This window comes from Pristiophorus japonicus, chromosome 11 (genome assembly GCF_044704955.1).
Source record: "Pristiophorus japonicus isolate sPriJap1 chromosome 11, sPriJap1.hap1, whole genome shotgun sequence".
In the NCBI taxonomy this organism is placed as follows: Eukaryota; Metazoa; Chordata; class Chondrichthyes; family Pristiophoridae; genus Pristiophorus; species Pristiophorus japonicus.
Genome location: NC_091987.1, coordinates 164,804,354 through 164,830,022, shown reverse-complemented (window position 1 = coordinate 164,830,022; position 25,669 = coordinate 164,804,354). Strand labels below are relative to the sequence as shown.

Genomic DNA, 25,669 nt, shown 5'->3' with positions numbered 1-25,669 from the left:
AGGGGTCAGGAAGTTCTCCAGAAAGAAGGATGTGGAACGTATCACCGAGGCCATCACTGCCAACAGTGTCACCCCCACCACCTGGCTCCAGTGTCCAAAGAGGTTTCATGCCCTCAGACCAGTGGTCAAGGTCAGTGAATGCATCTTCAAAAGCTGTCTCCTACCAACTGCACCACTAGCCTCACACACTTCTCAATACACAACTCCCCCCATCCCCAACCACTCACCCACCAACAATCTGCACCAATCACGAGGCACAACTCCCACTCCGAGCTTCAGCTCACACACGTGGAGGAGGCGGGGCAGGCCATTCCTGGCAGGGCATGGCTGAGCCCTTGGCCAGCAGTGGGGCTGAAAGGATACAAGATGCTGGTATCCTCGTATGTTATCCTCCTTGCATGCACCTCTGTGTTCCCACAATCCCCTCACCACAACTCCACCCCTGTGCCTTCCTCATTTCACACCCAAGAAATGCAGCCAGCCAGTGGTTGACCAAGAAGAAAGAGATGAGAGTGAAGAAGAAGAAAAAGAAACACCGTCACTCGATTTCTCACTTCCAGACACCAGCTCCTCAAGGTCGACCAGCTAGACCATCTGCAGTGTCCCCCACTGAAAGTCAGCAGCCTTCCAGCAGCCCTGCTGCAGCCCCTGGGGGAGCTGCTCTATGCTCACGCTGGCACTGTTGTCAGGGAGACGCTGATGTTTAAAACTCCCTCCAGCTGCTCCAGGCTCATGCAATGGTAATGGGTAATGGCGGTGGCCACTCTGACTTCTCTCACGACCCCTCGAGAAACTAAAATGTAGCAGGGCCCCAGCGTCTCTCATCCCCACCCCTTATCACACCTTGGTTCTCCCACCCCTTCACCGCAGGGTGCTGCTCAGTGCCGAGCTGATGGCTCATACCCCACCGTAGGCAACTAGGCACATACAGCAGAGCCTGGTCTCCAGTCATTTCAGACCCCCTTGCCACTGGACCAAGACCTCGCTCTGCTAAGCCCGTGTCGTAGCTGGTGAGCAACGGCCACCCCACGTTAAAAGAACCTGAGTCAATGATCGGATCAGCCATGATCGAATTAAATGGTGGAGCAGGATCGAGGGGCCTTATGGCCTACTCCTGGTCCTATTTCTTGTGTTCTTATGTAACTCATGCACAAGCATCTTCCACCCTTCAAAATGAAGTTCGGGTCCTGGAACATCAGGACCCTCATGGAAAACCCGGGAACTTTGACGTTTCGACATAGACTTCTCCGCCGTAAGTGAGACCCGGTGGGCAGGGGAAGGCCAGCTCAAGGAATAAGATGGTGGTTACACTTTCTTCTGGAAAGGCAAACCAGAAGCAGAACGTCACCTCCATGGGGTGAGCTTCGCCTTAAAAGACGAGCTAGTGGGCCATCTCAGAGACTCCCCCTGCGGGATAAACAGTCGCCTCATGACCCTTCGGCTCCCCCTAGCCCGGAACCAGTGCGTTACGGTCTCCAGCGCGTACGCCCCAACACTGGAAGCTACAGACGCGACCAAAGAGGAAAGTCATGGGCTGCAGGACGATATCAATCTACTGGTCAGGTGAGCAGAGCAGTGGCAAATGGAGTTTAATTAGAGAAGTGTGAGGTGATGCACTTTGGGAGGGCTAATAAGGAAAGGAATAATCGAGAACATCCAGAAACAGGCTGGGCTTCGGGTGCGAGGGCAGGGCCAGGTCCTGGGGCAATTCCATCTCCTCCCCATTTCAGTACGAGACTTGGCAGAGCTCCTGGGCAATGGAGCTGGGGAAAGAGCTCTTCGCAGCCGCTTCCTCCACAAACCAGCATTCCACCAGAATGCCAAGGTCCGACAACCTGTCCAGGCCTGTCCTGGGAGGGAGCAGAGGGCGACCAGGGCCGACAGATTGTATATGGTGCTGATTTGCCCCATCCCCGGCAACCAACGCGTCCTGCAGGGTCAATTGTTACAAGAATCTCCGTCGGACCAGTGCAGCTTGCAGCCTGTAATCGCTGCTGAAATCAACCTTGTCCCTTTCACCTTCCTTCCAGAATCATCACACACCCCGGTTTCAGAAAGCCCCCGAATCCATCCGAGAAGCCGCACTGTCAGATCAGCTTCGTCCCACACGGGACGGTGGTAAAGGGGGCACCTGGTTTTCCGGCCACCTCCGCACGTTTGCTCAGTGTGCCTCGTGTGGGTCACCTCGGATCCTAGCGGCCGGAGGGCAGCTCCCCAACTCCCGGACTCTGTCCGTGCGCTCCAAGCTGGGCCCAGACCTGCTGCTGGGCTGCAACTTTGCCATGGACAGGACGACGTTTCGCGGTGGAGCGGCGCTACCAGTTCAAGGGCAGCGGCACTTGGCGTACGCCTTCAGATGGGCGCAGGGCCGGGCGGAGGTGGCGCAGGGCAGGGCCGGGCGCAGGCGGAGCAGGAGGCTCCACAGTCACGGCAACGCCTCTCTGATCCGCCGGCATGCGGCATGGGGGCCCCTATATCCGGACCGTCTCCATGCCCAACCTGCGGGCCCAATCTGTGGTCCTGGAGGTCTCATGCTGCACCAGGAACAGACGGTGCTGTGCGAGGGGCACATCACCGCGAGCTGGCTGAGCGACCACCACAGGAATCCCCCCGGCACAGACACCACCAGACCCGGGCCGCTCACCACTATCTGTGCTGTCAGCCTCAGGAATAGTGTCGCTCTGAAGGTGGCAGGAGCTGCTGGTCCTACCAGCCAAGGTGCGATTGGGATGTTTATTTGTGCCTTTGTCCTGTATGGAATCCTGAAACTGTTCTGCTGGTTATTTGCTGTCAAAGTTTGTCCTCGAGTATTTGGCTCAATGGAAGAAACCCATGGAGTGCTGTCAGTGAGGAGCTGAAGCATTGACGGTCCGGCTGGAGCTGCGATGGGGCCACTCAACTCCTTCGGCCCGGCCCGAGGCTTTTCTGTACAGAAGCAAGACTCGCCGTATCTCGGTTTTTGTCTCTTTCTTGCTTGTGTGTGGCTTGGATTTATAAAACATTTACATTGGATGCAGTTGCTTTCTGATCGGATCATGTAAATAACTCTCTGAAGATTGTGTTAAAAACTTGAAATAATTGTGATTGAAATTGCTCTGGGCGACATTGCTCTGTACTGTTTCAGGCTTATTTGCTGAAAATTCAAAATGTTGGGAAGGCAGTTCCCCCAGTCTCTTTGTGTTAGTAACACTGTAAACACAGGGGGAGATTCCTGTGTGTATGTGTGAGTCAGTGACACTGTAAACATAAAGAGCCGAGGGCCCAGGGGCAGCACGGACCAGCCCACACTGCGATCTGTGTGCGCACTAGGTCCATACAGCAGAGCTGGTCTCCAGTCGTCCTGGTTAACCCTTGCCACTGGATAAAGGCCTAGCTCTGTCAAGCCCGTGCGATGGCTGGTGTGCAATGGTCACCACAGGTTAAACAAATCCACGCACAGGCATCTTCCACCCCCTCAATTGGAGTTCAGGACTGGAACATCGGGTCCTTCATTGAAACATCATTGAACTCTCGTGGAAGCAAGTCATCCCCGTTCGAGGGTCCGCCTGTGATGATGATGATGAATAAGGAAAGGGTTTACACATTAGGCGGTAGGCCACTTAATAGTGTAGATGAACACTTAATAGTGTAGATGGAGTGCTTGTCCACAGATCCTTGAAAGTAGCAGGCCAGGTGGATAAGGTGGTTAAGAAGGCATACGGAATGCTTGCCTTTATTGCCGAGGAATAGAATATAAGAGCAGGGATGTTATGCTTAAATTGTATAATACTTTGGTTAGGCCACAGCTGGAGTATTGCATGCAGTTCTGGTCGCCGTATTATAGGAAGGACGTGATTGCACTAGAGACGGTGCAGAGGGGATTTACTAGGATGCTTCCTGGAATGGAGAACCTTAGTTATGAGGACAGATTAGATTGGCTGGACATAGTAGATAGTAAGGGTCTATTTCCATTGGTGGAGGGGTCTATTACGAGGGGACATAGTTTTAAGGTGGTTGGTGGAAGGTTTAGAGGGGATTTGCGGGGGGGGGGGCCTTCTTTACGCAGAGGGTTGTGTGGGTCTGGAACTTGTTGCCTGGAAGAGTGGTGGATGCAGAAACCCTCACCACTTTTAAGAGATGGTTGGATAGGCATTTAAAGTGCCGTAACCTGCAGGGTTACGGACCTAGAGCTGGTAATTGGGATTAGACTGGATGACCTTTTGTTGGACGGAGCAGATATAATGGTAAGTACTGCAGGGAATCGAATATGGTCAGGGTGATCTGGACTAGTGTCGATCGCCTGGATGGGTCGGAGAGGAATTTTCCCAGATTTTTTCTCCCTAAATTTGTCTGGGTTTTCATCTGATTTTTTGCCTCTCCCAGGAGATCACATGGCTCCGGTTGAGGTGGAGTGTAGAATGTTTCAGTATCGGGGTGTCGCAGTTGTGTGAGGCGGACTGGTTGGGCTGGGTGCTCTTTGCCTTTCCGTCAGTGTTCACAGGTTTATATGTAACCTTCAGGGATGCTGATGAAGGGCCGTGCGGCTCTTTGTCGGCCGGTGTGGGCACGATGGGCCGAAATGCCCTCCTTCTGCGCTGTAAATTTCTATGTTTCTATGTTTCTATGTTTCTAAGGAGGAATTCTACTCCAGCCTCGAACAATTCCTGTCCCACGTCCCTACGGATGACAAACTGATCCTCCTCGACGACTTCAACGCCAGAGTCGGTAAGGACACAGTCGTCTGGGGAGGCGTGATTGGCAGAGAGGGTAGGAAAAACCAACTCAAGTGGTACCCTGCTCCCGACAAAGTGCCTAGAACACGATCATAATTGTGACCATTTTCAAAAAAGGAGACAAATCCGAATGCGGTAACTACAAGGAATCACCCTGCTGTCAGCCACTGGGAAAGTCGTTGCTAGAATTCTCCTCAATTGCCTTCTCCCTGTGGCTGAAGAGCTCTTCCCAGAGTCGCAATGTGGATTCCGTCCACTGAGGGGCACAATGGACACAATCTTCACTGTGCGTCAACTACAAGAGAAATGCAGCGAACAGCACCAACCCTTGTACATGGCCTTCTTTGACCTCACAAATGCCTTCGACATTGTCAACTGTGAGGGACTATGGAGCGACCTCCTCCGTTTTGGCTGTCCCAAAAGTTTGTCACCATCCTCCGCCTGCTCCACGATGACATCCGATGACCAACGGATCCACCACAGACCCAATCCATGTTCGGACCGGGGTCAAGCAAGGCTATGTCATCGCACCAACGCTCTTCTCGATCTTCTTTGCTGCAATGCTCCGTCTCACCCTCAGCAAGCTCCCCGCTGGAGTGGAGCTAAACTATAGAACCAGTGGGAACCTGTTCGACCTTCACCGCCTCCAGGCTCGGTCCAAAGTCGTCCCATCCTCTGTTGTCGAACTACAGTACGTGGGTGACACTTGGGTCTGCGCACATTCAGAGGCCGAACTCCAAGCCATTGTTAACACCTTCACCGAAGGAAATGAAAGTATGGGCCTTACACTAAACATCCATAAGGAAAAGTTCCTCCACCAACCTGACCCCGCTACACAGCACCGCCCCCCGGTCATCAAAATCCACGGCGCGGCCTTGGACAACGTGGACCATTTTCCATATCTTGGGAGCCTACTATCAGCAAGGGCAGACATCAACGACGAGGTCCAACACCGCCTCCAGTGCACCAGCGCAGCCTTCGATCACCTGAGGAAAAGAGTGTTCGAGGATCAGGCCCTCAAATCTGGCACCAAGCTCATGGTGTACAGGGCTGTAGTAATATCTGCCCTCTTGTATGACTCAGAGACATGGACCATGTACATTAGACACCTCAAGTCACTGGAGAAATACCACCAATGCAGTCTCTGCAAGATCCTGCAAATCCCCTAGGAGGACAGACACACCAATGTTAGCGTCCTCGATCAGGCCAACATCCCCAGCATCGAAGCAGTGACCACACTCGACCAGCTCTGTTGGGTGGGTCACATTGTCCACATGCCTGACACGAGACTCCCAAAGCAGCGCTCTACTCGGAACTCCTACATGGCAAGCGATCTCCAGGTGGGCAGAGGAAACGTTACAAGGACACCTTAAAGCCTCCTTGATAAAGTGCAACATCCCCACCAACAACTGGGAGTCCCTGGCCCAGGACCACCCAAAATGAAGGAAGAGCATCCGAGAGGGCGCTGAGCACCTCGAGTCTCGTCACCGAGAGCATGCAGAAACCAAGCGCAGGCAGCGGAAGGAGCGTGTGGCAAACCTGTCCCACTCTCCCTTTCCTCCAACCTCTGACTGTCCCACCTGTGACAGAGATTTTAATTCCCATATTAGACTGTTCAGTCACCTGAGAACTCACTTTTAGAGTGGAAGCAAGTCTTCCTCGATTCCGAGGGACTGCCGATGATGATGATAATGCATGACATCAGTCATATGGGCAAAGGCACACACAAGACACTCTAAGGGAATGCTAAGGGCTCCTTCCACTCCCCGCAGCGTGGTGGCCTAGCCCAGCAGGCAGAGCGGCCCCCGGCCTGCGAGCACCATCGGAGCAGGCCGGGGAGCGGAAGGAGCAGTGTTGCGGGGACCACTCCAGGGAGCAGCACCTGCTGCAGCAGGAGAGCTACGGCAGTGAAGAGGGACGTCACCAAGATCCAGGTCGGTGATTGGAGCGTGGGCAGGTACAGCAGGAGCGGCAAGGTCAGGGCGAAGGAGCGGCAAGAGATTGTAGAGGGATGTGATCGGGACCCGGGAGAGGCCGAGTTCAGGGCCCAGAAGAGCCCAGGGCCCAGGGGCAGCACAGGCCAGCCCACACTGCGATATGTGTGCGCACTAGGTCTGTGCAGCAGAGCTGGTCTCCAGTCATCTTGGTTAACCCTTGCCACTGGACCAAGACCTAGCTCTGTCAAGCCTGTGTGGTGGCTGGTGTGAAATGGCCAGCACGCGTTAAAAAAATCTACGTGCAGGCAACTTCCACCCTTCAACATGTAGTTCGGGACCTGGAATATTGGGTCCTTCATTGAAACACCTGTGAACTCATCGCTTTTTGGCATGGAAGCAAGTCATCCTCGATACGAGGGACCGCCTATGATGATGCTACTTTCATGGACAGATGCATCTGCAACAGGTAGGTTTTTCCTCGTGTTGGTTCTCTCACCACCTGCTGCAGGCCCAGTCTGGCAGCTATGTCCTTCAGGACTCGGCCAGCTCAGTCAGTCACCCTGAGTAGGTTCTATGCCCTTGCTACCTCAGTGCTTCACCCAAATGGTGTTCAACATGGAGGAGTTCTGATTCCCCAGCTGAGGGAGGGCGGTAGGTGGTAATCAGCAGAAGGTTCCTTGCCCATGCTTGACCTAAAATCATGAGCATTCATGTGGTCCGGAGACGATGTTGAAGACTCCCAGGGCCACTCCCTCCTGACTGTATACCACTCTGCTGTCACCCCTGGTGGGTCTGTCCTGCCGGTGGGACAGGACATAGAAACATATAAACATAGAAAATAGGTGCAGGAGTAGGCCATTCGGCCCTTCGAGCCTGCACCACCATTCAACAAGATCATGGCTGATCATTCCCTTAGTACCCCTTTCCTGCTTTTTCTCCATACCCCTTGATCCCCTTAGCCATAAGGGCCATATCTAACTCCTTCTTGAATATATCCAATGAACTGGCATCAACAACTCTCTGTGGCAGGGAATTCCACAGGTTAACAACTCTCTGAGTGTAGAAGTTTCTCCTCATCTCAGTCCTAAATGGCCTACCCCTTATCCTAAGACTGTGTCCCCTGGTTCTGGACTTCCCCAACATCGGGAACATTCTACCCGCATCTAACCTGTCCCGTCCTGTGAGAATCTTATATGTTTCTATGAGATCCCCTCTCATCCTTCTAAACTCCAATGTATAAAGGCCCAGTTGATCCAGTCTCTCCTCATATGTCAGTCCTGCCATCCCGGGAATCAGTCTGGTGAATCTTCGCTGCGCTCGCTCAATAGCAAGAACGTCCTTCCTCAGATTTGGAGACCAAAACTGAACACAATATTCCAGGTGAGGCCTAACCAAGGCCCTGTACAACTGCAGTAAGACCTCCCTGCTCCTATACTCAAATCCCCTCGCTATGCCAACCTTCAATGACTGATGAACCATGACACCCAGGTCTCGTTGCACCTCCCCTTTTCCTAATCTGCCACCATTCAGATAATATTCTGTCTGCGTTTTTTCCCCCAAAGTGGATAACCTCACATTTATCCACATGAAACTGCATCTGCCATGCATTTGCCCAGTCACCTAACCTGTCCAAGTCACCCTGCAGCCTCCTAGCATTCCCCTCACAGCTCACACCGCCACCCAGTTTAGTGTCATCTGCAAACTTGGAGATATTACACTTAATTCCTTCATCTAAATCATTAATGTATATTGTAAAGAGCTGGGGGTCCCAGCACTGAGCCCAGGGATGGTGATGGAGGAGTCTGGGATGTTGGATAAAAGGTATTATTCTGTGAGCATGACTTAGTCAGGCTGTTGCTTGACTAGTCTGTGGGACAGCTCTCCCAATTTTGGCACCAATTGCAGGGCCGATTGGCCTGGGTGTGCCTATGTCGTGTCCGGTGCTTAGTTCGAAGCCAGGTACTTCGTCAGGTTTTATTCTTAATATACTTTGTGGCAGATTGGTACAACAGAGTGTCTCGCTGGGCCGTTTCAGAGGGCAGTTTAGAGTCAACCACATTGCTTTGGGTCTGGAGTCACATATAAGCCACACCGGGTAAGGACGGCAGATTTCCTTCCTGAAAGGACATTAAGGACCAGATGGGTTTTTATAACAATCCGGGAATTTTATGGTCACTATTACTGATACCAGCTTTTTATTCCAGATTGATTAATTAACTGACTTTAAATTCCCCAGCTGCCATGGGATTTGGACTCATGTCTCTGGATCATTAGTCCAGACCTCGGGATAACTAGTCCAGTAATATAACCACTATGTTACTGTGCCCCTAATCCAGTGAACTACGGGAGTTATAAATTGGTTGTAATTTACCAAAATTCCCTGGATTCTGAGGAGCTCCAGCAGATTGGAAAACTGCAAATGTAACGCCCCTATTCAAAAAAGGAAGCAGACAAAAAGCAGGAAACTATAGACCAGTTAGCTGAACATCTGAGGTTGGGAAAATGTTGGAGTCCATTATTAAAGAAGCAGTAGCAGGACATTTGGAAAAGCAAAATTCGGTCAGGCAGAGTCAGCATGGATTTATGGAGGGGAAGTCATGTTTGACAAATTTGCTGGAATTCTTTGAGGATGTAACGAACAGGGTGGATAAAGGGGAACCAGTGGATGTGGTGTATTTGGACTTCCAGAAGGCATTTGACAAGGTGCCACATAAAAGGTTACTGCACAAGATAAAAGGTCACGGGGTTGGGGGTAATATATTAGCATGGATAGAGGATTGGCTAACGAACAGAGAACAGAGAGTAAGGATAAATGGTTCATTCTCGGGTTGGCAATCAGTAACTAGTGGGGTGCCGCAGGGATCAGTGCTGGGACCCCAACTATTTACAATCTATATTAATGACTTGGAAGAAGGGACTGAGTGTAATGTAGCCAAGTTTGCTGACGATACAAAGATGGGAGGAAAAGCAATGTGTGTGGAGGACACACAAAATCTGTAAAAGGACATAGACAGGCTGAGTGGGCAAATGACACGTGAGCTGGAAATTTGTCGTGGCAGCAAGTCGAAGGTTTGAAATGGGCAAATTGTTTTTAACACTTCCCGTTTTGCGAGTCTCTGCCTGCAGTGTCTGTGTGATTTGAGGGGGAGATTGATGGATGAACGTTAGCCCCGAAAGAGCCTGGTCGTTTCCACCTCCTCCTCGGTTTCCCTCGTGGTGTTTCCGATGGTCTCTTGTACTGCCCCGTGAGCCTTGTTTTCGCCGAGATGGGATGGGCTCCTCACCGCCAGTCTCAGCCTCGGGGGGGGAAGCCAGGAACATCCTCCCAGTGCTCTGATCGTACACAGGACTGGTCCTGTCCGGGGAGTGGACCTCCGAGCCTGGGGAGATTGTCAATGGCCCCGTCCTCCCCCCGCCCTGATCAGAACCATTGCTGGAGGAAGGTTAAATCCGGCAAGTCCTCAATCATGTCCGCCCCTGTTCGTCACACGCTTCTCGTACCATTGCGACAGAGCGCTGGAACCCCAGTGTTTTATAAAATCATAAGTGCAGTATCAACTCTAAGCCATACTTTCACACAGCATAAAAAATGTGTTTCACTTTGAGGGTATGCCCTATATACAGGGGTGGCCAATATGTGAGTCCGTGTGGCCCTTTGTGAGAGGTGGCGGGGAGAGGGAGGATTTTGAGTCTCCTGCCCCAGCGTTGCCACCCCCCTCCCCCCACCCACACACACTGTTACAGGTAACTCATCAGACAAAGGAGAAAAATATCGCTGTCATCAGACGTGTTTCCCAGCCCACGACATCACCCCCTCCCTACGCACACCGACCCTTTACTGGGCTGTGGGGAGCGAGCAGGGAGTGAGCAGGGAGTGGGACTGATAGGATCGCTCTTTCACAGAGCTGGCACAGGCACGGTGGGCCCAATGGCCTCCTCCTGTGCGGTGTGGTGCTATAACCGCGGAGCACTGGGCCGCATTCACACCACGACGGTGGCCTCGGGGTAAAGCAGTCACTGGCACTGAGCCCTTGTTGTTAGATACCTGGAGCTGGGGCCTCCCGACAGGAAGTGAGTCTAAATTGACTTTGCTCTGCGGTGAGGCTGGCTCCAGATTTACACTACACCTTCCCGTCAGCCTGAGGTGATGCTGCCATTACTGTGCCTCCACACTGAGCTCCTGCACTGAGCCCTAGAACTATGCTGCTCTATATCTGGTTAGAATCTCATTCAGAGTGTGTGAGCTTCACTGTGTGTGTGAGAGAGTGTGTGTGAGCATGTGCGTGTGTGTGAGCTCACTGTATGAGCTGCACTGTGTGTGTGAGCTTCAGTGTGTGTGTGAGCGTGTGTGTGTGAGCTTCACTGTATGAGTTGCACTGTGTGTGTGAGCTTCACTGTGTTTGTGAGAGTGTGTGTGTGCGTGTGTGTGAGCATGTGTGAGTGTGTGTGTGTGAGAGAGTGTGTGAGCATGTGTGTGTGTGCATGCATGTGTGTGAGCTTCACTGTGTTTGTGAGAGAGTGTGTGTGCGTGTGTGTGAGCATGTGTGCATGTGAGTGTGTGTGTGTGAGAGAGTGTGTGAGCATGTGTGTGTGTGCATGCATGTGTGTGAGCTCACTGTATGAGCTGCACTGTGTGTGTGAGCTTCAAAGTGTGTGTGAGTGTGTGTGTGCGTGTGTGAGCATGTGTGTGTGAGCATGTGAGTGTGTGTGTGTGAGTGTGTGAGCATGTGTGTGTGCGCGTGTGTGTGTGAGCTCACTGTATGAGCTGCACTGTGTGTGAGTGTGTGTGTGAGCGTGTGTGTGTGCGTGTGTGAGCATGTGTGTGTGTGTGAGTGTGTGTGTGAGAGTGTGTGTGTGAGAGAGTGTGTGTGAGCGTGTGTGTGTGCGTGTGTGAGCATGTGTGTGTGTGTGAGTGTGTGTGTGAGAGTGTGTGTGTGAGAGAGTGTGTGTGAGCGTGTGTGTGTGTGATCTCATTGTATGAGCTGCACTGTGTGTGTGAGTGTGTGTGTGTGATCTCATTGTATGAGCTGCACTGTGTGTGTGAGTGTGTGTGTGAGAGTGTGTGTGTGAGAGAGTGTGTGTGAGCGTGTGTGTGTGTGATCTCATTGTATGAGCTGCACTGTGTGTGTGAGTGTGTGTGTGTGTGAGCGTGTGTGTGTATGAGCGTGTGTGTATGTGAGCTGCATTGTGTGAGTGTATGTGTGAGTATCTCGCAGCCTGGCGGCCCCGACCTGCTAGAGACCATCAGCGGCAGCTCGCGGCCATAAAAGAAGCGGCGGGCGGCGGCCCCTGGACAGCGTGGCGGCGTACCACTTCAGGGAGCAGCGCGAGCTGGCGCAGGAGGGCAATGACAGCGAAGAGTGACGTCAACAAGGTCCAAGTCGGTGATTGGAGCATGAGCAGATGCAGCAGGAGCGGCGAGATCGAGCGAAGGAGCTGTGAGAGACTGGAGGGATGTGATCGGGGCCCAGGCGAGGCGTGAATTCAGGGCCAGGGGTCCAGGGGCAGCACGGGCCAGCCCACACTGCGATATGTGTGCGCACTAGGTCCGTGCAGCAGAGCAGGTCTCCAGTCGTCTTGGGTAACCCTTGCCACTGGACCAAGACCTAGCTCTGCCAAACCCATGTGGTGGCTGGTGTGCAACGGCCACCACACGTTAAAAAAATCCACGCACAGGCATCTTCCACCCTTAAGTTTGTAGTTTGGGTGCTTCATTGAAACACCTGTGAACTCATCGCTTTTTGGCCTGGAAGCAAGTCATCCTCGCTTCGAGGGACTGCCTATGATGATAACGACTTGGAAGAAGGGGCCGAGTGTAACGTGGTCAAGTTTGCTGATGATACAAAGATGGGAGGAAAAGCAATGTGTGAGGAAGACACAAAAAATCTGCAAAAGGAATCGAAAGGCTAAGTGAGTGGGCAAAAATTTGGCAGATGGAATAGAATGTTGGAAAATGTGAGGTTATGCACTTTGGCAAAAAAAAATCAAAGAGCAAGTTATTATTTAAATGGAGAAAAATTGCAAAGTGCCGCAGTACAGAGGGACCTGGGGGTCCTGGTGCATGAAAGGTTAGTATGCAGGTACAGCAAGTGATCAGGAAAGCCAATGGAATCTTGGCCTTTAGTGCAAAGGGGATGGAGTATAAAAGCAGGGAAGTCTTGCTACAGTTATACAGGGTATTGGTGAGAACACACCTGGAATACTGCATACTGTTTTGGTTTCTATATTTAAGAAAGGATATACTTGCTTTGGAGGCAGTTCAGGGAAAGTTCACTAGGTTGATTCCGGAGATGAGGGGATTGACTTATGAGGAAAGGTTGAGTAGGTTGGGCCTCTCCTCATTGGAATTCAGATGAATGAGGAGTGATCTTATCAAAATGTATAAGATTATGAGGGGGCTTGACAGAGTGGATGCAGAGAGGATGTTTCCATTGATAGGGGAGACTAGAACTAGAGGGCATGATCTTAGAATAAAGGGCCACCCATTTAAAACTGAGATGAGAAGGAATTTCTTCTCTCAGAGGGTTGTAAATCTGTGAAATTCGCTGCCTCAGAGAGCTGTGGAAGCTGGGACATTGAATAAATTTAAGACAGAAATAGACAGTTTCTTAAACGATAAGGGATTATGGGAAGCGGGCGGGGAAGTGGAGCTGAATCCGTGATCGGATCAGCCATGAACGTATTAAATGGCGGAGCAGGCTCGAGGGGCCGTATGGCCCACTCCTGTTCCTATTTCTTATGTTTTATATAAAAAGCAACAAAAGAATACATAAGGAGGTGTTTTTCTAAATATATTTATCGAAAAAGTGTTAAGGGGGATGTGGGGCCATTTAGGACAGGTGCAATGGACAATAAAGAAATAACAGACTTGTTAAATGAGGGATTTGTGTCCACTTCCACAGTGAAGGAATGGGGAACAATACCGGCAATGCAAGTAACCTGAAAATAAGTCAAGGGGAGGAACTATTTAATTTAATATAAGTAAACAAATAGGTAATGGAGAAAATAGTGAGGCTTCTGACAGACAAATCTCCAGAACCGGATTCAACCTGAGGGTATTAAAACAGGTGAAGAAATTGCCCGTTCGTGGGTAATAATTTTTCAAACCTGTCTTGTGTCTTTGAATTGAAAACTGAGTGATGTCCATGTATTATTGAAGAAAGGAGTGAGGAAGAAACCGGGAAATTACAGACCTGTCAGTTGAATGCTAGTTGTGGGGACATTGCTCGAAGCTATCATCAGAGACAGAGTGACTGAGCTGATCAAAGCGAGTGGACATGGATTGCGAAGGGTCGGTCATCGCTGACTAATTCAGTTGAATTTTTTGAGGCAGTCACTAAGATGGTGGATAGTTGAATGCAGAGAGGGAAAGAGGTGCTCCTTTCTACCCTTTAACACTTGTAGTAGTTTCTCGAAGCTTGAGGCAGTAAGTATTTAAAACTAGGAGCTTATCATTAATACTTTATTAAATTAATAATTTGAAACAGTGAAATTATTTTGTTAAAAAAGAACTAAAATTAAACCAAGTGATTTAATTACATAAAACTATAATTAATGAAATATATTAAACAAGTTAGATAGAGATGGCCGTGCAGGGGGGTGCGACACATATGCAGCATGTGGGAGTTTGTGGAGAGCAGCGTGACCTCGGGTAACTGCATCCACAGTTCAAAATGTTACCGTGAGGTCTGAGCTGCAGACATTATGATGCAGCAGGGAGGGGGAGAGTTAGCTTGACACTTTGAACCAGGAAGCAGTCACACCTTTAGATTTGTTGAGTGGTGACAGACAGTAGGGTGTGACTATGACTCAGGCAGGTAAGGGGACCCCAGGAGCAGTGCTGGAGGAGCCTTGGCCTTTGCCCTTGTGCGAGGTGTGGATGGGAACAAAGACTGCGGGAAGAATGTGTAAATGGACCACAGCACCGTGGTAAAGAAGTCGATTGAAGTGGGGAGAGTGAAATAGAATGTGGTAATGGTCGAGGGTAATACAGTCAAGGAGAATAGATACTGTTCTTTGCAGCTGCGACTGGGGGTTCAGAAGACTGTGTTTCCTGCCCGGTGCCAGAGTTAAGGACATCTCCTCGCGACTGGAGAAGAACGTGGAGAAAGAGGGTGTTACAAATGAATGTAAACCTCACCAAAATGTAAGACTTGCCACTAGGGGGCACACATGCGGGAGACCTAAAAGTCACCTGTGCACTCTGGGGCAAGCAGGTATAAAAAGTGATTCACCATGCTGCTTCCTCACTCTGGAGTCTGAATAAAGAGATCAAGGTCACAACAGTTTGAGCTTGCAACACAGTCCCGTGGATTTATTCTGAACATAACAAATTAGCAACAAGTAACGGATCATGAACTTTCACGTGGTAATGGCTGCCGTTGGTATTCTTGAGAGATTTGCTGAGGGTGATGATTGGGAAGCCTTCGTTGAGCGTCTCGACCAGTACTTTGTGGGCAACGAATTGGACAAGGCTAAGATGGCGATCAAGCGCAGGGCGATTCTCTTCACCGTATGCGGGTCTTCGATATATGGCCTCCTCAAAAATTTGCTGGCACCGGCAAACCAACGGACAAGTCTTACACAGAGCTGTGTACACTGGTTTGGGAACGCCTCAAGCCAAAGGAGAGCATCCTGATGGTCAGGTCCCACGTTTACACGCACCATCGCTCCGAGGGCCAGAACGTGGTGAGTTTAGTCGCCGACCTAAGGTGCCTTGCGGGACAGTGCAAATTTGCAGGATCTTTGGGGGAAATGTTGCGGGACTTTTTCGTTCTTGGAATTGGCCACGAGGACATTCTTCGCAAACTGCTGTCTGCCGAATCCCTAGATCTGAGCAAGGCCATCACGATAGCCCAGGCCTTCATATCCATGAGCGATAACACGAAACAGATATCTTCACAGAATCGAAGCTCACCGGCAAGTACTGTGCATAAAATAATGTTTTCAGCAGGCAGAACTGTACAGGGCAGGACCCACACGACTGCAGAGGCCAGACCTAGGCCTAGAGTGACTCAGAGTCCTCCGTGGGGCGTGAATGCGTATCCATTAACACCATGTTGGCACTGCGGGGACAGTCATAGAGCCCATCAATGTCGATTCAAGCCCTATGTGTGCAAGGGCTGTGGAACAATGAGGCACCTCCAGCGAATGTGCAAACGACCTGTGACTCACCACATGGCAGAATCAGGAGAGGACGACCGATCCAGCGAGGATCACGCTGAACGAGCAGGAGAGGCAACTCAACCTGAGGATGAAGAGGAAGTATATGGAATGCACACCTTCACCACCAAAAGCCCTCCGATAAGTTCAACTATTAACATTAATGGCACTCCAGTCTCCATGGAACTAGACACGGGGGCGAGTCAATCAGTCATGAGCCAGAAGGCATTCAAGAGGCTGTGGGGCAACAAAGCACAGCGGCCCAAGCTGATCCCGATTCAGGCAAAACTGTGTACCTACACCAAGGAACTGATACCAATTATTGGTAGTGTGGACATAAGAGTATCCCATGAAGGAGCAGTGCAGGATTTACCACTGTGGATTGTTTCAGGTGATGGGCCAACGCTGCTTGGCAGGAGGTGGATGGGGAAGATTCGATGGAAGACCTCAGCGTACCTTCTCCGGCGAATGACGTCTCCCCTTCTCAGAGGCAGAGAAAACCTGCATCTTCAGCTGAACCAGGCATCGAAGTGCAGATCCATTTGCGGATCCCCGAGGCATAGGCCGCTTATCATGACCATGAGCGGGTGAAGGTCAACCGAGCAGCGGTACAGGCATGGTACCCACCACCCGAAGCTGACGACCTCTTCGCCACGATGGAAGAGGCTCCAGGTCGACCAAGCAGAGTGGGACACCGGCTGAAACGATCCGAATGCGTCTCCTCGATGCTAGTGGGGGACGATCACGGCAGTTGGCATCACGGACATGGACGAGAGGGCGTTCAGACCATGGGACGAGAGAGTGCCCAGACCACAGGAGGTTGCCCAACGGAATGGAGGAATGTGTCGCCCAGCAAGGTAGACGACTGGGTTTGGGGCAAAGGAAAAGGGGCGGCCGCTGAGAAGGCCAGGAACCCACTGCATTCCAATAAGTTGTTTGCACTATGTAACCTTTCGCGGCCAATGATGTACCATTATATAGGTTCGGGAGTACCTTACAACAAGCCAAATTAGCGGGCGAACACCAACCGGTCATATATGTATCTAACAAAGTATTCGTAGCAAGTGATGCGTTACTGCATGGGGTCGGGCGTGTTGTGCAGCAAGCAAAAGTAGTGGGCGAGCCCCAAACTAGTGAAGTCCAGAACCAGGGGACACAGTCTTAGGATAAGGGGTAGGCCATTTAGGACTGAGATGAGGAGAAACTTTTTCACTCAGAGAGTTGTTAACCTATGGAATTCCCTGCCGCAGAGAGTTGTTGATGCCAGTTCATTGGACATATTCAAGAGGGAGTTAGATATGGCCCTTACGGCTAAGGTGATCAAGGGATATGGAGAGAAAGCAGGAAAGGGGTACTAAGGGAATGATCAGCCATGATCTTATTGATTGGTGGTGCAGGCTCGAAGGGCCGATTGGCCTACTCCTGCACCTATTTTCTATGTTTCTATGTTTCTATGTTTCTATGAATGTGTATCCAATAAGTTAACCAAGGCAGCAGCCTGTATTCACGGGACTAAAGAGACGTACCAAAAAGTGTCCCAATATGTGCTCGAGTCAGACAAGCTGCCCATCCCACAAGTTTGGGAGAGCAGAGGCACCATTATCAATGCGTTGGTTCGAGAATGTCCAACACTGTGCACTGTGACATGATCTGCCACGGCCAGGCACTGAGAACAGCACCAATGCCCTCAATTGGCTACCGTTGTCTACCAATGGGGTGGAAACGGCCTACAGATACACTCGAGGTGGGGTAGCATTGCTGGTTAAAGAGGAGATTAATGCAATAGTTAGGAAAGACATTAGCTTGGATGATGTGGAATCTATATGGGTAGAGCTGCAGAACACTAAAGGGCAAAAATCGTTAGTGGGAGTTGTGTACAGACCTCCAAACAGTAGTAGTGATGTTGGGGAGGGCATCAAACAGGAAATTAGGAGTGCATGCAATAAAGGTGCAGCAGTTATAATGGGTGACTTTAATATGCACATAGATTGGGCTAGCCAAACTGGAAGCAATACGGTGGAGGAGGATTTCCTGGAGTGCATAAGGGATGGTTTTCTAGACCAATATGTCGAGGAACCAACCAGGGGGGAGGCCATCTTAGACTGGGTGTTGTGTAATGAGAGAGGATTAATTAGCAATCTCATTGTGCGAGGCCCCTTGGGGAAGAGTGACCATAATATGGTGGAATTCTGCATTAGGATGGAGAATGAAACAGTTAATTCAGAGACCATGGTCCAGAACTTAAAGAAGGGTAACTTTGAAGGTATGAGGCATGAATTGGCTAAGATAGATTGGCTAATGATACTTAAGGGGTTGACTGTGGATGGGCAATGGCAGACATTTAGAGACCGCATGGATGAATTACAACAATTGTACATTCCTGTCTGGCGTAAAAATAAAAAAGGGAAGGTGGCTCAACCGTGGCTATCTAGGGAAATCAGGGATAGTATTAAAGCCAAGGAAATGGCATACAAATTGGCCAGAAATAGCGAACCTGGGGACTGGGAGAAATTTAGAACTCAGCAGAGGAGGAAAAAGGGTTTGATTAGGGCAGGGAAAATGGAGTACGAGAAGAAGCTTGCAGGGAACATTAAGGCGGATTGCAAAAGTTTCTATAGGTATGTAAAGAGAAAAAGGTTAGTAAAGACAAACGTAGGTCCCCTGCAGTCAGAATCAGGGGAAGTCATAACGGGGAACAAAGAAATGGCAGACCAATTGAACAAGTACTTTGGTTCAGTATTCACGAAGGAGGACACAAACAACCTTCTGGATATAAAAGTGGTCAGAGGGTCTATTAAGGAGGAGGAACTGAGGGAAATCTTTATTAGTCGGGAAATTGTGTTGGGGAAATTGATGGGATTGAAGGCCGATAAATCCCCAGGGCCTGATGGACTGCATCCCAGAGTACTTAAGGAGGTGGCCTTGGAAATAGCGGATGCATTGACAGTCATTTTCCAACATTCCATTGACTCTGGATCAGTTCCTATCGAGTGGAGGGTAGCCAATGTAACCCCACTTTTTAAAAAAGGAGGGAGAGAGAAAGCAGGGAATTATAGACCGGTCAGCCTGACCTCAGTAGTGGGTAAAATGATGGAATCAATTATTAAGGATGTCATAGCAGCGCATTTGGAAAATGGTGACATGATAGGTCCAAGTCAGCATGGATTTGTGAAAGGGAGATCATGCTTGACAAATCTTCTGGAATTTTTTGAGGATGTTTCCAATAAAGTGGACAAAGGAGTACCAGTTGATGTGGTATATTTGGACTTTCAGAAGGCTTTCGACAAGGTCCCACACAGGAGATTAATGTGCAAAGTTAAAGCACATGGGATTGGGGGTAGTGTACTGACGTGGATTGAGAACTGGTTGTCAGACAGGAAGCAAAGAGTAGGAGTAAATGGGTACTTTTCGGAATGGCAGGCAGTGACTAGTGGGGTACCACAGGGTTCTGTGATGGGGCTCCAGCTGTTTACATTGTACATTAATGATTTAGACGAGGGGATTAAATGTAGTATCTCCAAATTTGCGGATGACACTAAGTTGGGTGGCAGTGTGAGCTGCGAGGAGGATGCTATGAGGCTACAGAGTGACTTGGATAGGTTAGGTGAGTGGGCAAATGCGTGGCAGATGAAGTATAATGTGGATAAATGTGAGGTTATCCACTTTGGTGGTAAAAACAGAGAGACAGACTATTATATAAATGGTGACAGATTAGGAAAAGGGAAGGTGCAACGAGACCTGGGTGTCATGGTACATCAGTCATTGAAGGTTGGCATGCAGGTACAGCAGGCGGTGAAGAAAGCAAATGGCATGTTGGCCTTCATAGCGAGGGGATTTGAGTACAGGGGCAGGGAGGTGTTGCTACAGTTGTACAGGGCCTTGGTGAGGCCACACCTGGAGTATTGTGTACAGTTTTGGTCTCCTAACTTGAGGAAGGACATTCTTGCTATTGAGGGAGTGCAGCGAAGATTCACCAGACTGATTCCCGGGATGGTGGGACTGACCTATCAAGAAAGACTAGATCAACTGGGCTTGTATTCACTGGAGTTCAGAAGAGTGAGAGGGGACCTCATAGAAACGTTTAAAATTCTGACGGGTTTGGACAGGTTGGATGCAGGAAGAATGTTCCCAATGTTGGGGAAGTCCAGAACCAGGGGTCACAGTCTAAGGATAAGGGGTAAGCCATTTAGGACCGAGATAAGGAGAAACTTCTTCACCCAGAGAGTGGTGAACCTGTGGAATTCTCTACCACAGGAAGTAGTTGAGGCCAATTCACTAAATATATTCAAAAGGGAGTTAGATGAAGTCCTTACTACTCGGGGGATCAAGGGGTATGGCGTGAAAGCAGGAAGTGGGTACTGAAGTTTCATGTTCAGCCATGAACTCATTGAATGGCGGTGCAGGCTAGAAGGGCTGAATGGCCTGCTCCTGCACCTATTTTCTATGTTTCTATGTTTCTAGGTCATGGAAGTGCTAAAAGCGAGGGGTCAACTGTAATGGCCCCCCAGCTTAGGACCTGGTCCAGCCAGGATCCCATGTTACCGCCTGCCAAAGATGAACTGCTGATGGGATGTCACAACCTATCCATCGCAGAGACGAAAGACCCATCCCAACGTTGCAAAGTAAGGCAGGGCAGCTACACACAGTCGGTGGTCGGGGGCCCCCATACTACGGCCCAAGGTCCACGGGGACCACTAGGCCTCCCACCACTACCGAAAGTCTCAAGGCTATTGCGGCCATCCTGGGCTTGCTAGACCTCAGGGTCAGTGACAATAGCCAGGAGCAGGCAGCCCAAATCACTAAACCCAGCACCATGCATGTCATGGTAGACTCCCTGTAGACCTGGCTATCCTGGGTGCTACGCAGTCACCAGACAGGATCACTCAGAACCGAGTGTTCCATTTGCCATCAGCAGAGAATGCACCATAACCGCACGGCCCCTCCACGCGACATCAGAATAAGTGATATAGACCATGTTCAGGGTCCCAGTTGGGCCGCTAGCACCCCATTAGCCAAGGGGGGGAATGTAGTGTATGTGATGAAAACGGAGCGTTTGATTGTGAAACCATGTACCGAGCTAACGAGTAAAACATTTGGACCAGACCAAACGGCAAACTACAGATAAACAGGAACCACTGTGAAAGGACCTGGCCCCCAGTGACCCACTAACACAATTGACCTCGCTGTCAACCACGAGGATGAACCCACCACGTCACGACTTCAACCCAGGCGATCGACCCGGGGATGCAGGGCGCCAGATCGCCTCAACTTGCAAATAACTTGTACATAAGACTTTGAGAGGGAGTGATGTTATGTATGTAAACCTCACCAAAATGTAAGATTTGCCACTAGGGGGCACACCTATGGGAGACCTAAAGGTCACCTGTGCACATCCTGGGTCACCATGCTGCTTCTCCACTCTGGAGTCTGACTAAAGAGACCAAGATCACAACAGTTTGAGCTTGCGATACAGTCCTGTGGATTTATTCTGAACATAACAGAGGGGAAGGATCGAGCTGTTGTGGTCCACATAGGAACCAACGACATTGGTATAACTAGGAATGAGTTTCTGCTGAGGGAATTGAGGAGCTAGGGTACAAATTAAAAAGCAAAACCTCAAAGGTAATAATCTCTGGATTACTACCTGAGCCACGCACAAATTGGCAAAGGGACAAACAGATTAAATGCGTGGTTGAAAGAGTAGTGTGGGAGAAAGGGATATCGTTTCATGGGTACTGGGGAAAGAGAGAGCTGTTCCGTCGAGATGGGCTTCTCTTAAACCGGGCTGGGACCAGTGACCTAGGGGGGTAGATAGGGCTGTAAACTAATAAGGGGGAGGGAGAGTTCAGGAAACGGTAAATTAATGTCTGAAGAGAAAAGTCAAGGCTGTAGAGCAGAGTAACGATTTATTAAAATCAAGCAGGTTGTGTCAGGAAGGGACAGAGTTTAATAACGGTAATAGGGCATTAGTGATTAAGGCCACATCAGGGAAAAATAGAAAAACATTATAATTAAAGGCCATTTAGAACTCAGATGTGGAGAAATTTCTTCACTCAGAGGGTTGTGAATCTTTGGAACTGTCTTCCCCAGAGGGCTGTGAATACTCAGTCGTTGAGTAGATGCAAGGATGAGATCAATAGATTTTTGGACACTAAGGGAATTGGGGGAATATGGGGATCGGGCGGGAAAGTGGAGTTGAGGCAGAAGATCAGCCATGATCTCATTGAATGGAGGAGCAGGCTCGAGGGGCCGAATGGCCGACTCCTGCTTCTATTTCTTATGCCCTTATGAAAAAGTAATGAGCAAAAGCTAATGGAATGTTGGTTGTTAAATGAAGGAGCTTAGATTTCAAAGGTGAGAAAGTGATGCCTCAGTTGTACAGATCCTTGGTCAGACCTCATCTGGAGGACTGCACCGCTGATTCACCAGAATGATGTCAGGTATTAAAGTGTTAAATTGTGACTTGATTTGTAACCCTTGATGTTAGAAGGTTGAGCACTGGTTTAATCGAGATAATTTAAAATGATAAAGGGATTTGATAAGGCAGATGAATGATTTCCTCTGGTGGGACTCCAGAACAAAAGGGCATAATCTTAAAATTCAATTTGGAAGTGAAATCAGGAAGGACATTTTCACGCAAAGGGTAAAAGGAATCTGGAACATTCTCCCCCAAAAGGCTGTAGATTGAAATTGAAATTTTCCGAACTGAGATCGATAATGTTTTGTTGTGCGAGGGTATTGAGGGATATGGGACAAAGGACTCGAGGTGCAGATCACACTTGATGGGCTGAATGGCCTACTCCTGTTCGTATAAGGGGAAAGCTTGAAATGAACATGGGGGTGGGATAATACAAGAAAACCTTAATTATGGACAAATGAAATACCTTTATGAACATTGTCTCAACAGGGAGAATAAGCACATCCCAGGAACTAGAAAGGCAGACTGAATAAACACCACCTCATCCCTCTCATCTGGAGGGAGGAGAGAATGCCAGGGGATCTCAGGGATGCAGTGATCGTGACCATCTTTAAAAAAGGCGACAAGTCCGACTGCAGCAACTACAGAGGATTCTCCCTGTTATCAGCCACTGGGAAAGTCGTCGCTAGAGTCCTCCTCAACCATCTTCTTCCCTGTGGCCGAGGAGCTCCTCCCGGAGTCACAGTGCGGATTTCGTCCCCTACGGGGCACAATGGACATGATTTTTGCAGCGTGACAGCTGCAGGAAAAATGCAGCCCTTATACATGGCCTTCTTCGACCTTACAAAGGCCTTTGACACTGTCAAACGCGAGGGTCTATGGAGTGTCCTCCGTTTCGGATGCCCCCAAAAGTTCATCACCATCCTCCGCCTGCTCCACGACGACATGCAGGCTGTGATCCTTACCAACAGATCCATCACAGACCCAATCCACATCCAGACCGGGGTCAAACAGGGCTGCATCATCGCCTCAACCCTCTTCTCAATCTTTTTCGCCACCATGCTCCATCTCACACTCAACAAGCTCCCCACTGGAGTGGAACTAAACTACAGAATCAGTGGGAACCTGTTCAACCTGCACCGTCTCCAGGCCAGATCCAAGACCACCCCAACCTCTGTCGTCGAGCTACAGTACACGGACAACGCCTGCGTCTGCGCACACAGAGGCTGAACTCCAGGACTTAGTCAACGTATTTACTGAGGCATACGAAAACATGGGCCTTACGCTAAACAAGATCCGTAAGACAAAGGTCCTTCACCAGCCTGTCCTCACCGCACAACACTGCCCCCCAGTCATCAATATCCATGGCGCAGCCCCGGACACCGTGGACCATTTCCCCTATCTCAGGAGCCTCCTATCAACAAGAGCAGGCATCGACGACGAGATCCAACACCGCCTCCAGTGCGCCAGTACAGCCTTCGGCTGCCTGAGGAAAAGAGTGTTTGAAGACCAGGCCCTCAAAACTGCCACCAAGCTCATGGTCTACAGGTCTGTAGTAATACCCGCCCTCCTGTATGGCTCAGAGACATGGACCATGTACAGTAGACACCTCAAGTTGCTAGAGAAATACCGCAAGATCCTACAAATCCCCTGGGAGGAAAGGCGCACCAACATCAGCATCCTCATTCAGGCCAACATCCCCAGCATTGAAGCACTGACCACACTCGACCAGCTCCGCTGGGCAGGCCACATTGTTCGCATGTCAGACACGAGACTCCCAAAGGAAGTGCTCTACTTGGAACTCCTTCATGGCAAATGAGCCAAAGGTGGGCAGCGGAAACGTTACAAGGACACCCTCAAAGCCTCCCTGATAAAGTACAACATCCCCACCGACACCTGGGAGTCCCTGGCCCAAGATCGCCCTAAGTGGAGGAAGTGCATCTGGGAGGGCGCTGAGCACCTCGAGTCTCATCGCCGAGTGCATGCAGAAATCAAGCGCAGGCAGCGGAAAGAGTGTGTGGCAAACCAGTCCCACCCTCCCTTCCCCTCAACGACTATCTGTCCCACCTGTGACAGGGTCTGTAGCTCTCGTATTGGACTGTCCAGCCACCAAAGAACTCACTTCAGGAGTGAAAGCAAGTCTTCCTCGATTCCGAGGGACTACCTGTGATGAATGTGAAATCGATTAAATGACCTAATTCCTACATTCCTAGTTTCTCATGTTCCATTAAGCAGCTATTAGCTAACCATTAAAACGCATTAACTGACGATTAAATATACATTAAGTAAGCATTCAGCACGCAATAAGCATCAACCAAGCATAAACAATGCATTAAACAACCAGAACCAATCCTTAACTAACCATTATTCATAGATTATTAACAATGCATTAATTATCCATTAGCTAATCATTAATGCCCATTAGCTAGCCATTATCCATCAATCAGTGATCCATTTGTGAAAGCCAACGGATTGAGACTCACTGAGAGAGATCTCCTTTGCCAGTGCTGCGGAGACCAGGAGAAGAGGGAGTCCCACGGAGATAAACTTGATCATTCGGTCCGTGGCCAGCTCCAGGCGCAAGCCCTTGGCCCTTGAATCCTTCGGTTCCCGGATCAGAGAATCAGATAAAATAAATTCAGTTGCTATACTGGCAATAGACATTATGACTGAGAGTGGGAAAAGCAATCGAGACACAGAGAGCCAGGCAGAGCGCTGCAAAACTTAAATACAGCAATAAAGGGCCAGAGGCACTCACAAAACGAGAACGACACTCGTTCAGTCAGTTTTGTTTAAAATAAAATAGGGAGCAGCAAAGCGATTGGGCTGATGGAACTAGCCGTGCTGGGAAATTATATAGGAGCAGGGGCTGGGCCAGGACTAATAACAAACTTCACTGTGCCAGCAACCAGAGACCCTGTGATATAGTGGAACCGACTACAGTAAATGAGAAGGAGAGACAGATGCCACATTTCTTGTTGCCCAGAAGCTACGTAATCTTAACCAGACCAACCCAGCCCTAAACACAGAGTAACACTGTCAGATTACAGGCTTCACTGCAAATCTCTGAGGCAATATGGAGCGAGGCAGCTATTTATGGAGCGACCCAGCCTCCTGTTCCACACACAGCTCAGGGTAAGTACAACCTTCACAAAATTAAACCAGCTTGTTTCTGCCCGTAGGCTGCACGCATCACCACATCAAAGCAGTTTGTGTGCGGGTAGAATTGAAGGCAGATCCACTGAGAAATTGGAGAATTAAGGACACCAAATGTATTGCAAGGGATCATCCACTGCAAAACGCAGGATATTGCAGATGCTGGAAGTCTGAAAGAAAAATAAAAAATGCTGGAAACATTGAACAGATCAGGCAACATCTGTGGGGAGAGCGGAGGAGTGATGGTTTCCCCGTGAAGCCTTCATCAGAACTGCACTCGGAGA

The 25,669-nt window shown here is 49.8% G+C and overlaps 1 protein-coding gene across 1 annotated transcript in view; it reads right to left on the bottom strand.

Moving 5' to 3' along the window:
• LOC139276360 (pannexin-3-like) overlaps positions 1–24,893 on the bottom strand; it is a 79,322-nt gene extending 54,429 nt beyond the window's left edge. Inside the window, exon 1 of the mRNA XM_070894217.1 lies at positions 24,713–24,893. Coding sequence (XP_070750318.1) covers positions 24,713–24,893 — 181 coding nt within the window. The remainder of the gene's footprint in view (positions 1–24,712) is intronic.
• Between the last annotated feature and the right edge of the window lie 776 nt (positions 24,894–25,669).